The 15,346-nt window shown below is 36.7% G+C and overlaps 1 protein-coding gene across 7 annotated transcripts in view; it reads left to right on the forward strand.

The window, feature by feature from the left end:
- Positions 1-15,346, forward strand: part of PTPRA (protein tyrosine phosphatase receptor type A) — a 128,777-nt gene that overhangs the window by 49,728 nt on the left and 63,703 nt on the right. For all 7 annotated transcript variants that reach the window (XM_054573953.1, XM_054573955.1, XM_054573956.1 and 4 more), the window contains 2 exons: positions 10,360-10,438; positions 10,886-11,215. In XM_054573953.1, coding sequence (XP_054429928.1) covers positions 10,360-10,438; positions 10,886-11,215 — 409 coding nt within the window. The remainder of the gene's footprint in view (positions 1-10,359; positions 10,439-10,885; positions 11,216-15,346) is intronic.

Consider the following 15,346-nt stretch of genomic DNA (forward strand, 5'->3'; position numbering starts at 1 on the left):
TTTTTATTTCACTTATTGCAACCTTCATTTCTGCTTGGGTCTTTTTTATGCTGTTGCAGTACCCAAGAATTTCTTTGATCATCCTGATAACCAGAGTTTTAAACTCTGCATCTGATAGGTTGCTTATCTCTATTTTATTTAGTTCTTTTCCTGGAGTTTTGTTCTATTCTTTCATTTGGGCCATATTTCTTTGTCTCCTCAATTTGGCAGCCTCCCTGTGTTTGTTTCTGTGTATTAGGTAGAGATGCTTTGACTCCTTGTCTTAATAGTGTGGTCTATTATAGAAAAGGCACCTATAAATTGTGTGGGGTGGAGCCTTGGGTAATTGCCAGGGCAGGGCAACCTGTTTTACTGCTTTGTGAGTCTGTGTGGGAAGGCTCAGAATGGGGACAGTGCTGCTGCACGGCCTCTGGAGGTTGCCTGGGAGGAAGCTGTCTCCTGACCTGGGAGGAAGCTGTCTCCTGACCTGGGAGGAAGCTGTCTCCTGGCATGCATCCTCTTGCCAGTGACTTCATTTTCTCTCCTTCTTCCCTTATACTACTTGTGCCCTTTCAGCTATTGCCCTGGTGCTGAATCCCAGAGACTGTGAATGTGGGTAGTCCTAAGTCGGTTGTGAGCTCTTTAAGAGGAGATTCTTCAGAATCTCGCAGTTTCTTCTGCTGCCCCCACTCCCACTGGTTTTTATAGCCAGAGTGTATGGGTACTTATCTTCCTGACACTGAAACCCTGGGCTTGATGGTGTGATCTGGGACTGGGATAGCTGGCTCCCAAGGTATCCTTCCCGATTTTTTTTTTTTTGCTTTTAATTTTTATTTTTTAATATATATTTTATTGATTATGCTGTTACAGTTGTTCCATTCTTTTCTTCCCTTCATTGCCTCCACCCTGCACCACTCCTCCCCCCAGCATTCCGCCCCACCTAAGTTCATGTCCATGGGTCGTACATATAAGTTCTTTGGCTTCTTCATTTCCTATACTAGTCTTAACCTCCCCCTGCCTATTTTTTACCTGCTATTTATGCTTCTTATTCCCTATACCTTTTCCCCCATTCTTCCCCCTCCCCCGCCCCTCTGATCTCCATTTCTATGATACTGTTCCTGTTCTAGTTGTTTGCTTAGTTTGTTTTTGTTTTTGTTTTTCAGGTTCAGTTGTTGAGAGTTGTGAGTTTGTTGTCATTTTAGTGTTCATAGTTTTCGATTTTCTTCTTTTACTTGGATAAGTCACTTTAACATTTCATACAATAAGGGCTTGGTGATGATGAACTCCTTTAACTTGACCTTATCTAGGAAGCACTTTATATCTGCCCTTCCATTCTAAATCATAGCTTTGCTGGATAGAGTAATCTTGGACGTAGGTTCTTGTCTTTCATGACTTGGAATACTTCTTGCCAGCCTCTTCTTGCCTGCAAGGTTTCTTTTGAGAAATCACCTGATGGTCTTACGGGAACCCCTTTGTAGGTAACTGTCTCCTTTTCTCTTGCTGCTTTTAAGATTCTCTCCTTATCTTTAGTCTTGGGTAATGTAATTATGATGTGCCATGGTGTGTGCTTCCTTGGGTTGAACTTCTTTGGGACTCCCTGAGCTTCCTGGATCTCCTGGGAGTGTATTTCTTTTGCCAGATTGAAGAAGTTTTCCTTCATTATCTTTTCAAATAAATTTTCAATTTCTTGCTCTTCCTCTTCTCCTTCTGGCACCGCTATGATTCAGATCATTGAAAGTTGTCCCAGAGGTTCCTATGCCTCTCCTCATCTTTGGGAATTCTTGTTTCTTCATTCTGTTCTGGTTGAATGTTTACTTCTTCCTTCTGCCCCAGATTGTTGATTTGAGTCCCAGTTTCCTTCCCTTTACTATTGTTTCCCTCTCTATTTTTTTAATTTCACTTTGCATAGCCTTCACTTTTTCCTCCAAATAGCAACCATACTCAACCAATTCAGTGAGTATCCAGATTACCAGTGTTTTGAACTGTGCATCTGATAGGTTGGCTATCTGTTCATCACTTAGTTCTATTTTTAGAGCTTTGATCTGTTCTTTCATTTGGGTGATATTTCTTTGTCTCGGCATGCCTGCTACATTGGACGGGGCAGAGCCTTAGGTATTCTTCAGGGCCAGGCAACCCAAACAGCTGAGTTGTGATGCTGTCTGTGGGGGAGGGGTCCGAGAGGGAACAATGCTGCTTGCTCGCTCTTCCCCAGCCTTCAGTCACTCCCCCCGCAACCCACAAGCAAATTGGGCCCTTCTAGTGCTGATTCTCCGGTAGGTGGGTTTGTGTATGTTCTAGGACCCTGTGGGTCTTTCCAGTGGACTCTTCCTGTGAGGCTGGGAGTTTCTCCTGCTGCTGCAACCCCCACAGGTTTTTACATCCAGAGGTTTTGAGGCTTTCTTTTCCTGCTCTGGAACCCTGGATTGAGAGGTCTGTCTCATTCTCTATCTCTTCCTCCTGGTTTATCCACACACAAATGTGGGACCACCTGGTTCACCAGCCACTGTCTTGCCACCATCCCCTGGCCGCCAGCCTTGCTGAGCATCCTCTGCACCCCATCTGCCTGTCTCTGCCCCTCCTACCAGTCTGGATGAATGTTTCTTTAGTTTTTGGTTGTCGGACTTCCATACAGCTCGATTTTCTGATGAGAGTGGATGATACTTGTTTTGTAGCCTAGTTGTAGTTTTTGCTACAGTTGTGTACAGAGGTGAAGCATGTTTACCTTTACCTCCATCTTGACTAGAAATCCCGAGACTTTTTTTCACTCAGTGTGATGTTTTTTAGATTCACCCTTGTTGTGTATATCAGTCTTTTCTTTTATTCCTGACTAATATTCCATTGTGAGAAAAATATCACTATTTGTATATATATTCTCTTATTGATGGTGGTTTTCAATTTTTTGTTATTATGAGCATTCTTGTGCTAGTCTTTTTGTGGACATACGTTTTTATTTATCTGTTAGGTAAATATATAGGAATGGAATTACTGGATCGTAAAGTAGGTATATATTTATTTTTAGAAGAAACCGTCAGACAAACTGCTTTTAAAATATAACAAATAGAGCTCATCCTAAAAATCATCCTTGGACAAGGCAGAGCCATTCCCACTGTTATAATGTGTGCATGCTGTTTCTGGTATCCTGCAGGCTACAACTGGCCAGGCTGGTTTCCCTCTGGCATTTGGTAGTGCATATTGCCCTTGGATTTAAACCATTTAACTGTTCATCCATATTGAGACTAGACGTTCACTGTAGAACCAGTTTTTAAAATCTTCAATTCATAGAAAGGTGTGGGGGAAGTGATGAATTTGAGACAGTATGGGTGTCAGTAAATCAGATGTTACAGAGAGTACTTGAGGAGTTTCATAGCAAAAAGGTTGTTTAAGGGGTAGGGAAGGAGGATGTTGGGGAGAGAAAGGTACCAGTGGGCTTTCCCTCAACCCCCTCCCCCAGTGAACTTTAATTTACTTTTTTTGTAAAAGTTATTTTTAAGTTAGTTCAAAGGTTGTCTTGTATACTAAAATGGATCTCCAGAGAGCCTCATTGTTCTGTTTAATAACTGCATAGTATTCCATTTTGTGAATATGCCATGATTCTTTAATCATGTTTACTTCTATTGATAAACATTTAGGTTATTTCCAATATTTTTTATTGAAAACAATGTTGCATTGAATAACTTGATACATAGGTCACTTTTAAAATATGGCTGTATCTGTAAAATTCTCAAGTGGAACTGTGTCAAAGGGTTCGTGCTTTTGTAATTCTGATAAATATTTACAGATCTTATGAGAACGTCCGTTTACTCAAATCCTTGCCAGTGAAGTGTTGTTCAAGTTTTTTATATTTGTTTCTGATAGTTGAAAAATCATATTGTGGTATAGCTTTAATATGGCTTTCTCTCATCATGAGTGAGGCTGAGCATCTTTTCATATACTTAAGAGAAGAAATATTTGTTTTTCTGTGAATTATCTGTTTCATGTTTTTTCCCATTTTTCTTTTGGGTTTTTGGTCCCTTTTTATTAATATGATTTGCTTTAATATATTAGGGAAATTATAACAAATCCCTATAAATGAGTTGGAAATATTTTTAAAGAGCTCATTTTTGAAAAATATGGAGGTAGTTGTTTTAGTGGAATGGTGGTAAAAGAAGCCAGATTACCATGGATACAGCTCTTTCTAGAAATTTGGCTGTGAAGTGAAGTAGAGAGAATGCTAGCTGGAGGATTGATGTAGATTCAAAGGAGTTTTTGTTGTTTTTTTTCTGAGAAATCCTTGTGTTTAAATGCTTTTATAAAAGAGAGGAATTAAATCTAGGAGATGGTGGTAGAGGGTCTGCAGGATAAGGTTTCTGTTGGACTTGGAAAGAAATGTAGAGGAGGAAATTTGTAAATATGGTGACTAGGAATTAAGAGTGTCCCAGTCTAATGGCTTCCATTTTCTCAGAAGTGAAAGCAAGGCCAAGAGCCAAGGGTGTAGGAGGAGATGGCTGGAGAGAAGAGGTGGTTCTTTGAAATCACTGCTATGGAGAATTGGTGAGAGAGATGAATAGGGAAATACAGAAAGATTGCAGGTTTTTGGAGTTCCATTGAGGCAGAAATAATGATAACAACTTTATGGGTTTTTTGATTTTCTTAAGCAGCTAAATTAGTTCAGGATCAGGCTGGGGGAGAGTTCCCTAATGTAAATATAATAGAACAATGTAGCAAAGGAATTTAGGGCTATTAGCAGGGAATGATCAAACTGACACCAAATTTTCTTGATTGGGTAGAGAGAAAATAAAGATAGGGTAGAGATACTGGAAAGAAAATTAGAAAGGGGTTCAAGGGACCAAAAGCCTGGTGAGGTCAGAGAATAGATTCTCTGAGGGTGTAGTAGACATGATGGAGAGAGAACTGCTGGGGTAAAGGAGTGTGTTTGGAGAGTGGGATGGTAACATTCAGTATGAGAGCTTTTCCTGGTCATGACGGGGTCTGCAGTGAGCCATTGTCTTAGGTGGCCCAAGTGGACTAGAGGAATAAGGTTGTTGGAGTTGAGGAAGTCAAGGAACTCAGAGGCAGGCCCAGATGTGAATTGTAGTGGCTGTTGTCTGTGAGGATGTTGAACAGCCTTCTAGGGGAATATTAGAATTTGGGGATAGAAAGAAAACTGTGAGCCACATTGTAGTAACAAGTGAGTATCAGCAGCCATTAGGCCAAAAAGCCCTCAGGAACAGGGGCTATTAAAACAGGCTCCAGGAAAAACAGTATGCATAAAGCATCCATGAAGAGTGAGGAAACTTCTGCCCTGCTTCCTGCCTTGCAGCTCTGGGATGCTTGGAATAGAAGACAGGGAGATTGGAGGAGGGCAAGTAAGCATGGGTGTGGTTGCAGTTTAGTTTTGACAAAGATCAGGAAGTCACAGGAATTTGTATGCTCTGGGAAAAATTAGGCCTTTACTATGGTTTTCCTGATTGTGGTAAATATACCTTTTTAGTGACATGAATCTCCTTAAATTCTGATATTTCTCTTATTCCATAGTTTATTCATTCAAATCCTCTCCAACCTGCCATCCACTATGTGTCTGTTTTTCCCCCCTTGCGTTCTTTCATTTGAGGTATGCCTTTCTTGTGCACTTTCCTTCTTTTAGTTTTGCTTCTTACTGCATTCATGCTCTAGTGAAATCTATTTTCTCTTTAACTTAATTTTATTGATTATTTTTATTTATATAAATATGCTTTTATTTTAAAAAAATTAGAAAATAAAAAATGCAGTGTAAAGAAAATAAAAATCACAACATGCTATGCCAAAATGTTTATAGATTTTTCCTTCCAGTCTTACTATCATGAATATACATTCATATACATTCATAAATTTAGTTGAAATCATATGATATATTCAGTTTGATTTGGCTTTTTTTAAAGCTTAAAATGAAAGGCTTGTTCCATTTTCTTAAATTCTTTGAATACAACATTTTGAATTGCCACAATATATCATCTTGAATAGCAACATAATACTTATTTCATCTTCTACTTTATCACTTAATGAATATCTCTGTATCATTTTAGTCTGAGTTTCAGATTACTTATATTTACTTCAGACTGGAATAAATAAAAATGTATGAGAAAACAGTATGGACATCTTTAAGATTTTTGTATAATCCTTCTGGAAAGGAATTTGTTAATGTAGGCTGATTGGCATTCCCACCAGTATTTGTTCATTCCAGGTGACTCTTGCCAGCATGGGGAAGGAAGAAACTTTCCTCTAATTTCCTAAATTCCATCAGTTGGTCTAATAAGTTGTCATGAGATAGATGAACAAGAGAAAATAACCAAATTTAATTACATGTGTATGCGTGCGAAACCCAAATACATGAGAGCATCAGAGACCCCACATAAATGAGAGGTTCAAATACAGAAAATGAGGTATATATGACATTCTGAGCTAAGGGTGAGGTAAGGTGCCTTGAGGCTTCAGAGAGGAAGAAGGTCATTGTATGGTAAGAAGAGTAGATATTCAATAATTAGTAGTTTGCCTTGTCATACAGATAGGAGTTTATTGTTTTTTTGGTTTTATAACTCTTGTTATGGGCAAGGCCCATAATTTAAATTCTTTAAGAGAGAGATAAGCTTCTGGTGAGTTTGCAGGGTCTTGATTGCCTTCACCTTAAAATAATTCACAGTTTGGGGAGTGGCACATTTTGGGGAGGCCTCTTCTGAACCCCTACACCAGCACTGAGTATTTCATATGATTGGAATATGAAATCTTTTCTGATTTGGAAAGTAAAAATGTTACCTCATATTCCATTTTTTTAAAAAGATTTTATTTATTTTTAGAGAGAGGGAAAGGGAGGGAGAAATGGAGGGAAACATTGATGTGCGCCTAAGAGGTATCGTTGGTTGATCCTTGCATGCCTCCAGTCAGGGACCTGGCCCACAACCTAGGCATGTGTCCTGACCCAGAATTGAACTGGCCACCTTTTGGTTTGCAAGATGATGCTCAACCCACTGAACACACCGGTCATCAAGGCTCATATTCCTTTGATTAGTTGGGATGGTCAGCACTTTTTCATATATTTCCTTAGCTGTTTGTTTTTGTTATATAAATTATCTGTTTAGGTTTTCAGGTTTTTCGAAATTGCAGGTTTCAATTTTTTTGTAGATATGAGTTCTTGTTTTAATCCTTTCTCTTATTTGTGTCCCAGTTTCTTTTTTTTAAGACTATTTTTTAGATTAGTTTTAGGTTCACAGCAAAATTGAGCAGAAATGATAGAGTTCCTAAATACTCTGTGCCCTAAACATGCACAACCTCCACCATGATTGACATCTTGCACCACAGTGGTTCATTTACTACAATCAGTGCACCTGCATTTTCACCCAACACATCATTATCACCCAAATTCCATAGTTTGCATTAGGGTTCACTGTTGGTGTACATTCTTTGGGTTTGGAAAGATGTATACTGACATGTGTCCACCATTGTATCATCGTACAGAATGATTTGACTGTCCTTAAAAATCCCTTGTGTTCCACATATTCATTCTCTTCCTTCTCCCTAACTCCTCACCTACTCATCTTTTTACTGTCTCCCTAGTTTTGCCTTCTCAAGAGTATTATACAATACATAGCTTTTTCAGATTGGTTTCTTTCACTTAGTAATATGCATTTAAGATTTCTCCATGTTTCTTTGTGACTTTGGTAGCTTTTTCTTTCTTTTTTTTTTTTAAGCTCTCAATAATATTTCATTGTCTGGATATCCCAGTTTATTTATCCAGTCACCTACTAAAGGACACCTTGGTTGCTTCCAAGTCTGACAATTACAAATAACACCGGTATGAATATCTGTGTCCAGGTTTTTGTGTTGATGTAAGTTTTCAGCTCTCCTGAATAAATGGAGTAAATGGCATAAATGACAAGGATCAGAATTGCTGGATCATATGTTAAGAGTATGTTTGGTTTTATAAGTAATCACGAAACTATCTTCCAAAGTGTCTGTACCACTGTGCATTTCCACTAGCAGTGAATGAGAGTTCCTGATGTTCCACAGCCTCACCAGGATTTGTTGTTGTCAGTGTTTTGGAGCTTTGCCATTCTAATAGGTGTATAGTGGTATCTCATTGTTCTAATTTGCAATTCCCTAATGACATAAGTTGTTGAACAGCTTTTCATATGCATACTTGCCATCAGTATTCCTCCTTCCTTCCTTTCTTTTGATTTTAGAGAGAGAAAAAGAGGGAGAGAAACATCAGTGTGAGAGAGAAACATCGATTAGTTGACTTTCATATGTGCTCCAACTGTGGGCCAAACCTGCAACCCAGGCATTGGTGCCCTGACTTTTCAGTTGAGGGACAATGCCCATCTAACTGAGCCATACCAGCCAGGGCTTCTTTGATAAAATGTCTTTTCAGGCCTTTTCACCATTTTAAAATCTGGTTGATAGTTTTCTTTTTGTTAAGTTAAAAGAGTTTTTTTGTATATTTTGGATAGCAGTCCTTTAGCAGATGTGTCTTTTGCCAAATATTTTCTCCCCACCTGTGGCTTTTGCAGAGCAGTAGTTTTAAATTTTAATGAAGTTCAGCTTATTGATTATTTCTTTCATGGGTCATGCCCTTGGTGTTATACCTACAAAGTCATCACCATACCCAAGTTCCTCTAGATTTTCTCCTATTTATCTTCCAGGTTTTGTAGTTTTGCATTTTCATTTAGGTCTGTGATCCATTTTGAATTAATTTTTGTGAAGAGTATAAGGTCTGTGTCTAGATTTGTCTTTTTTTTTTTTTTTACACTGTTTGACCAGTTGTTCCAGCACAGTTTATTGAAAAGACTGTCTTTGCTCCATTGTATTGTTTTTATTTCTTTGCCAAAGGTCAGTTGACTATATTCATGTGGGTCTTTTCCTAGGCTCTCTTCTGGTCCACTGATCTGTTTGTTTTTTCACCAGTACCACACTGTCTTGATTATTATTGCTTTATAGTAAGTCTCGAAGTAGAATAGTGTTAGTTCTCCAACTTTGTTCTTCTTCAATATTGAGTTGGCTATTCTCAGTCTTTTGCCTCTCTATTATAAACTGTATGATAAGCTTGTCAATATCCATAAGGTAACTTGCTAAAATTTTGATCGAGATTGTATAGACTCTATAAACCAGAATAGGAAGAACTGACAGCTTGACATACTGCGTCTTCCTATCCATGAACATTATTAATAATTGATTTCTTTTACATTTAGAAGCTTTTGTTTTTTTCTATTGTTAGGTATTTAATTTTTAACCTTTGTGATTTCTTACATTGCCTTTATGTTTTCCTTCCTCATCTTGAGCACACAAACATTTATTTCCTTTTTAAAATGTGCTTTAAGCATTTAATTCTTGAACTCAACTGGGTTTTATTTTGGTATATGGAATGAGGTAATAGTCTAACCCCTTCTCCTCAAATACAAATTTTTCCCCAAACCATTTACTATTGATTTATCAAGAGTAGACACATATACATATACATATACATATACATATACATATACATATACATATACAATAATCAGCCTTCCAATCTGTTTCCTAATCCTGTGGAGGGAATTGTATCCTTTCCCAGTTTTGGATTATGGTCAAGATCAGAAAAGTGGAAATATGGTCAAATCTTATATGGCTGTACCTTGGGAAGGCCACCTCCTTAACCCCATTTCCCTTTTAGGCATGGTTGCTGGGTGTATATGAGCCACGTGCATGTCCTAACCCTTCTCAGGAGAGGCAAGTCCTGCTTCACATGTAGCACTGCCATATTGAACTACTTCTAGGCTGTGAGCTCCATGAAGATAGGACCTATGAGTATATTGTTCCGCAGTTGCTTCCCTAGTACCTGGCTCAGTGTAGGACACAAATCTAAATGGACGAATAAGCCACCATTAGTGGTGGGCATGTGCTATAGCCCTTTGATGTGGTTTGAGATGGAATAAAGGGTGAAGACAGCTGTATGATGTCTGTTCTGAAGGGCAGTACATTCATGCAGCCACTTTATCTTCTCCATACTTCTCATTCTGAAGATGCTAAAGCTGCACATAGCAATCACCTAGGGAGCTTTTAAAAGAACAGCTACCTAGCTCTCACCCCCAGAGATGTAGTCTAGTATGGGAATTTTTAAAAGTTCACCAGGTGATTCTAACAGTGCAGCCGAGGTTGAGAATCGCTGCTCAAAAAAGTTTGTTCTTACTAAGTCTTACTTATATTTATTTGAAGATTCAATTAAGTACTTGGATTCCTGGGGAAATGTACATATGAGGCTCCAAAAAGATCATTTGTCCTGTGTGCACATTTCAGTAGCTGGGAACATTTTGCCCAAAATACTCCTTTGGTGAGTAGTTTGGACATAGTTAGAATAATACAGAATCTTATCTAACATGGCTCTCTATTTTCCAGGTCAGCATGGATTCCTGGATCATTTTTGTTCTGCTTGGCAGTAGTCTGATACATGTCAGTGCCAACAATACAACGACAGGTAAATTGTCATTTAATAAAGCTGGTATTCAGAGTAGAATTTTGCTTTTACATTTAATGACTAACAATTGAAGACCTAGGTGATATTTAAGAAAGAAAAAATATTAAAGTTTTACTTAAAAGTGATGGTAAAATGTATTTGGAAATCTCTGAGTCATAGTGAATGCTCATCATTGTAGTATATATCATACTGCATACTATGACATATACCATATACATACTAGTTTAAGTAAACAAAAAGACCCTGCATTCTTTTGGAGTTGATAGAAAGGATCTAGCACTAGATAAAGTGTGCGTGCATGTGTGTGGGCATGCACGCTCATTTGTTCATTCTTTGTTTGGTCTCCAAGTGTTTGACAGCTTATTAAGACTTGCTACTTTGTGCCTCAGAGCTTTTAAGCTTTTATATTTTTCATATGATGTTTCCTTATTTTCTTGGTGTTTGTAGTTTCACCTACAAGATCTGTTGAAGCATCAAAAACAGAGTCAGTAAAAGAAGAGACCAAAACTTTGAATCCTACTTCTTCAATAACTTTTTCAGTGACACCAGCATTCAGCCCAAATCTAACTCTGGGATCTACATATGTAACCACTGTCAATTCTTCAGACTCTGAGAATGGGACCACAAGAATAGCAAGCACCAGTTCTGTAGTTACTACAGTTTCACCAAATGGAACATGGTTTCCAGGTGACCAGTTCACAGATGCCAGAACAGAAGAACCTTGGGAGGGGAATTCCAGCACTGCAGCAACCACTCCAGAAACTTTCCCTCCTTCAGGTACTAGAGATGGTTTCTATTTGTTCTTTCTTTTGCTCTTCGAGTTTATTCACCTTTATTATTTTTGTTTGTGTTTTCTAGCCATAAAATTTCTTGAAATAGGTAAAATAACCCAAATGAAGTAATGAAATCTAGATATAGGGCATTCTCAGGAATATCTGTTAATAAAGGGTTAAGAGGAAAGAAGAAAGATTCTGGAGGATGTCCTGCTTTGCATGGGTTCCTGGTTAGATTGGAGAGGTGTAATCATGTTTAAAGATAGAGAAGAAGGTTGAAAATATAAGAGAAAGGGGAGCTAATTGATGATGCGAGAGAGTGAAGATGTTCCCTGGCTGGTGTGGCTCAGTGGATTGAGTGCTGGCCTGTGAACCAAAGGGTCGCCAGTTCGATTCCCAGTCAGAGCACATACCTGGGTTGCAGGCCAGGTCCCCGTTTGGGGGCATGCAAGAGGCAACCACACATTGATGTTTCTCTCCCACTTTTTCTCCCTTCCTTCCCCTCTCTATAAAAAAATAAATAAATAAAACCTTAAAAAAAGAGAGACACTGAAGATGCAAGTATACAGAAGGTAAGCAATAGCATTAGCCCTGAAAAGGAAGGGACCTATGGAGACCATGGGAACGAAAATGGGTCTGGATGTCCAAAGCAATTAGATATGCAGTGGGAGGAGACCTGTGTCCAGGGGTGAGGTTAGAGAGGCTCTCAGGGGACAGTTGAGTTGCAGTGCCAGTTTGTTCAGGGCTTCAGCACAGCTCAAGCAAAGCATATCAACAGAGTTCTCAGAAAAAGAAATATAAATGATCCTTCCAAATATGAAAAGATGCTCAGCCTCGCTCAGTAAAATGCAAATTAAAGCTATACTGAGATGCTAATTTTCACTTGACAAATTCAAGTTTGATATTTTACTGCATTGAAGAGAGTGCAGAAAGACAGGCACTCTGACACACTGCTTATGAAACTGTATTTCCCAGTACAGAGAAATCTGGCAATATCCATCAGTTTATAAATGCACCCTTAAAATAATTTACCCTACCATATATGCTTGAAATGACGACTTGTTTGTAAGAGTACTCTAAAAACAACCTTAATGTACACTTATAGGGAAGACTGGATAAATACATTAAGGTATATCTATTTAATGCAGCAGTTCTTTACTATAATACAGAACAAGTACAGGGTCTGGCACAAATAACGCCTCTTTTGTTACAAAATCATAGGCATGTAATTCTGTAACATAACAATATCACACTCAAGCACACTGTATGACATTTTAGGTGAAATGTTCAAATTAAAACTATAAATTACTAAACCTGTATTATTACCCTACCACCCACACTCAAGCAGGCCTTAATTATAAAATAGACTAACTTAAAAAAAGCGATGTGCAGAAATGTACACAGTATATTATTTTATTATAAATGGAGGAAAAAGAAATATATAATTACATACTTGCTTATTTTAAAAAGGAGAAAAATGAAAACTCAAAGCAAAGTTCAGTAGGAAAAAAAAAAGATTAACAAATTAATTCAGGATATGTCCCATATTCAAATAATAGAAATTTTAGAAGACGAGAACAGAGAAACTGGAAGAGAAAAATAGGAAACTAAACAAAGAAAAATGTAAGGCAATTATTAAATCCAGAAAAAGACAGTATGAGAAAAGGAAAATAATTACATTATATCTATACCTCAGCAGGAAATAATATTACATAGTCATAATATAAAACATTAAATACTGATTTAACCAGAAATTATGATGTAACAATTATGGAAGGATTGGTAAAATGGTGGTGATGAGTAAAATGTGTGGTTACAGACTATGACATCCTAATGTACAATAAATGTTTACTCATGTTTTACTGATTTTGAATAGAAATCACCAGTGAAATGCCATTTCGGTCTCCTCTGAGACATGAAATGTGTTGATTGTATTAGAATGTTAAGCTTTTCAAACTCATTAATGGTAGGGAAATGAGCCCTTTGCCTACTTGTGATAAAGCTGCAAATATTTCCTGCAGTTGGTCACCTAGCTTTACTGCATTGAAGAAACTATCATTAGCAATTCTTAAATTTTTTAATTAAAAAAATTTATCAGTTTCATTAAATGTTTTCTAGGTATTAGATCATATCTAGTAAGGCTTTTCTGACTCCAATATTATCAAATAAATTTCCTTATATTTTCTTCTAGACTTCTCTGGTTTTCTTCTAGACTTCTGTGTGTTGCATATGCATGTGCATGCATGTGTGTCCTGAAATCTTTTATCCATCTGGAATTTATTCTAATGTAAAATGCAAGCTATGGATCTGTTTTTCCCAAATGGTTAACTACTTCTCCCAATACCCTTTAATGAATAATGTATTTTTTTCCTCACTGATTCTAATGTCACCTCTATCGCATATTGAATTCTAATATGTATTTAGGTTCCTATATGCATTTGAGTTCTATTTCTTGGCATATGTATTTTCTCTTAATCTATTTCTCTGTCCATGTACAAAATCACACTATTTCAATAATTGTAACTTTGTAAAATATTTAATATCTTATAAGGTTAGTCATCCCTTATTAATCTTATTTTTCAGAATTTGGCCAGCAATTCTTGATTATTTTTCTTTATGAACATTAGAATCAACTTGTACAGCAGGAAAAATTTTTTTATTGGTCACGTGAAACATATTAACAGAGTAATTGACACCTGTAAGTCTTCCTATCCAAGAATGCAATGTCCGTTTGCTGGTCTTATTTTGTATTACTTGGAAGTGTTTTGAAGTTTTTGCCACTGATGTTGCACATGTTTTGTCCAGCTTATTTCTAATATTTTGAAGGGTTTTTTGCTTTTTTTTTTTTTTTTTGTGCTACTATAAACAGTACTTTCCTCCATTATTTAAGAAGGCTTTTTTTTTTTTAATTGAGCTATAATTGACATATAACACTGTTTTAGTTTTAGGTATATTTAGGCCATTGATTTTCATAGGTACGTTTTATACTCATCATCTTAATAAATTCCTTAGTATTTGACATAATTTTTTTCAATTATCATAAGTCTTTAAGTCATCTCATCTGCAAATATCTATTCCTAATTTTTAGATCTCTTTTTTCTTCAGTTTAAATAAAATGGCGAATAGCTCCAAAACAAAGTTAGGAAACAAAAGCAGATAGCCTTGTCTTGTACCTGACTCTAAGGGGGGTACACTCAGTGTTTTTCCATTAAACATGGTACTGACTCTTAGGTTGAGATAAACATATTTATCATGTTGAGGATTTGTCACTTTATTCCTGGTTTAAAGAGCATTATGTCAAGAATGAGTGTTAAATATTGCCAGTTGCCTGTTCAGCATCAGTGAGCAAGATCTATATGACTTTTTTTCTTTTTATCATATGCTATGATGAATCATATTAATAGATTTACTGTTTTTGAACTGTTTGCATTCCTGCAGAAACAACTATATTTGGTTGTGTTGTATTTTTCTTTAATGAATTGTTACAATTTGATAATTTTTTAATTGGGGATTTTTCCGTTGAGAGTCATAAGTTATTTCTAAATGAATTTGGTCTGTATGTTTCCTTTGTATTTGTGCTACATTTTGGTAAATTTTAGTTGTCACTATTTTGCTTTGCTTCATGGAAAGAATTGGGTTTACCTAGAAAACTGCATTTCATTCATGTTTTCAAAATTACTTGAATAGATTTGAGGAAAAGTCACTTCTTAGGATCAATTTCTTACATAGCTATGAGTATTTATTTTAAATATTTATGTTCTTTTTTTGTTAAGGTTGGCTAACCATTTATCTATATCATGATTCATTGCTTCTTTTTCCCCCAAAGAGCCTGCTATTGTATATTTATTATTTCTGTCTTTTTCACTTTTTGTTTTATTGATTTCTTTTTTATTCTTTTTTGACTTTTCTTAGATATATTTTGTGCTTTTTCTGTCTCCCTGAATTGAAGGCTTAATTTGTTTGTTTTTTATTCTTGCCAGTTAATTAATATATTTAATACTATGAATTATTTATAACTATAGCTTTAGCCATATCCTGTGAGTGTTCCTCTCGGTACTTGTACTAGTTAGGGTGCAGCCTGAACTATTCTGACAAAGACACACCAAAATTCAGTGACTTAAATTAAGACAAAAGT

This window comes from Pteronotus mesoamericanus, unplaced genomic scaffold (assembly GCF_021234165.1).
Source record: "Pteronotus mesoamericanus isolate MK-2021 breed Mesoamerican mustached bat unplaced genomic scaffold, CSHL_Meso_final contig_25, whole genome shotgun sequence".
Lineage (NCBI taxonomy): Eukaryota > Metazoa > Chordata > Mammalia > Chiroptera > Mormoopidae > Pteronotus > Pteronotus mesoamericanus.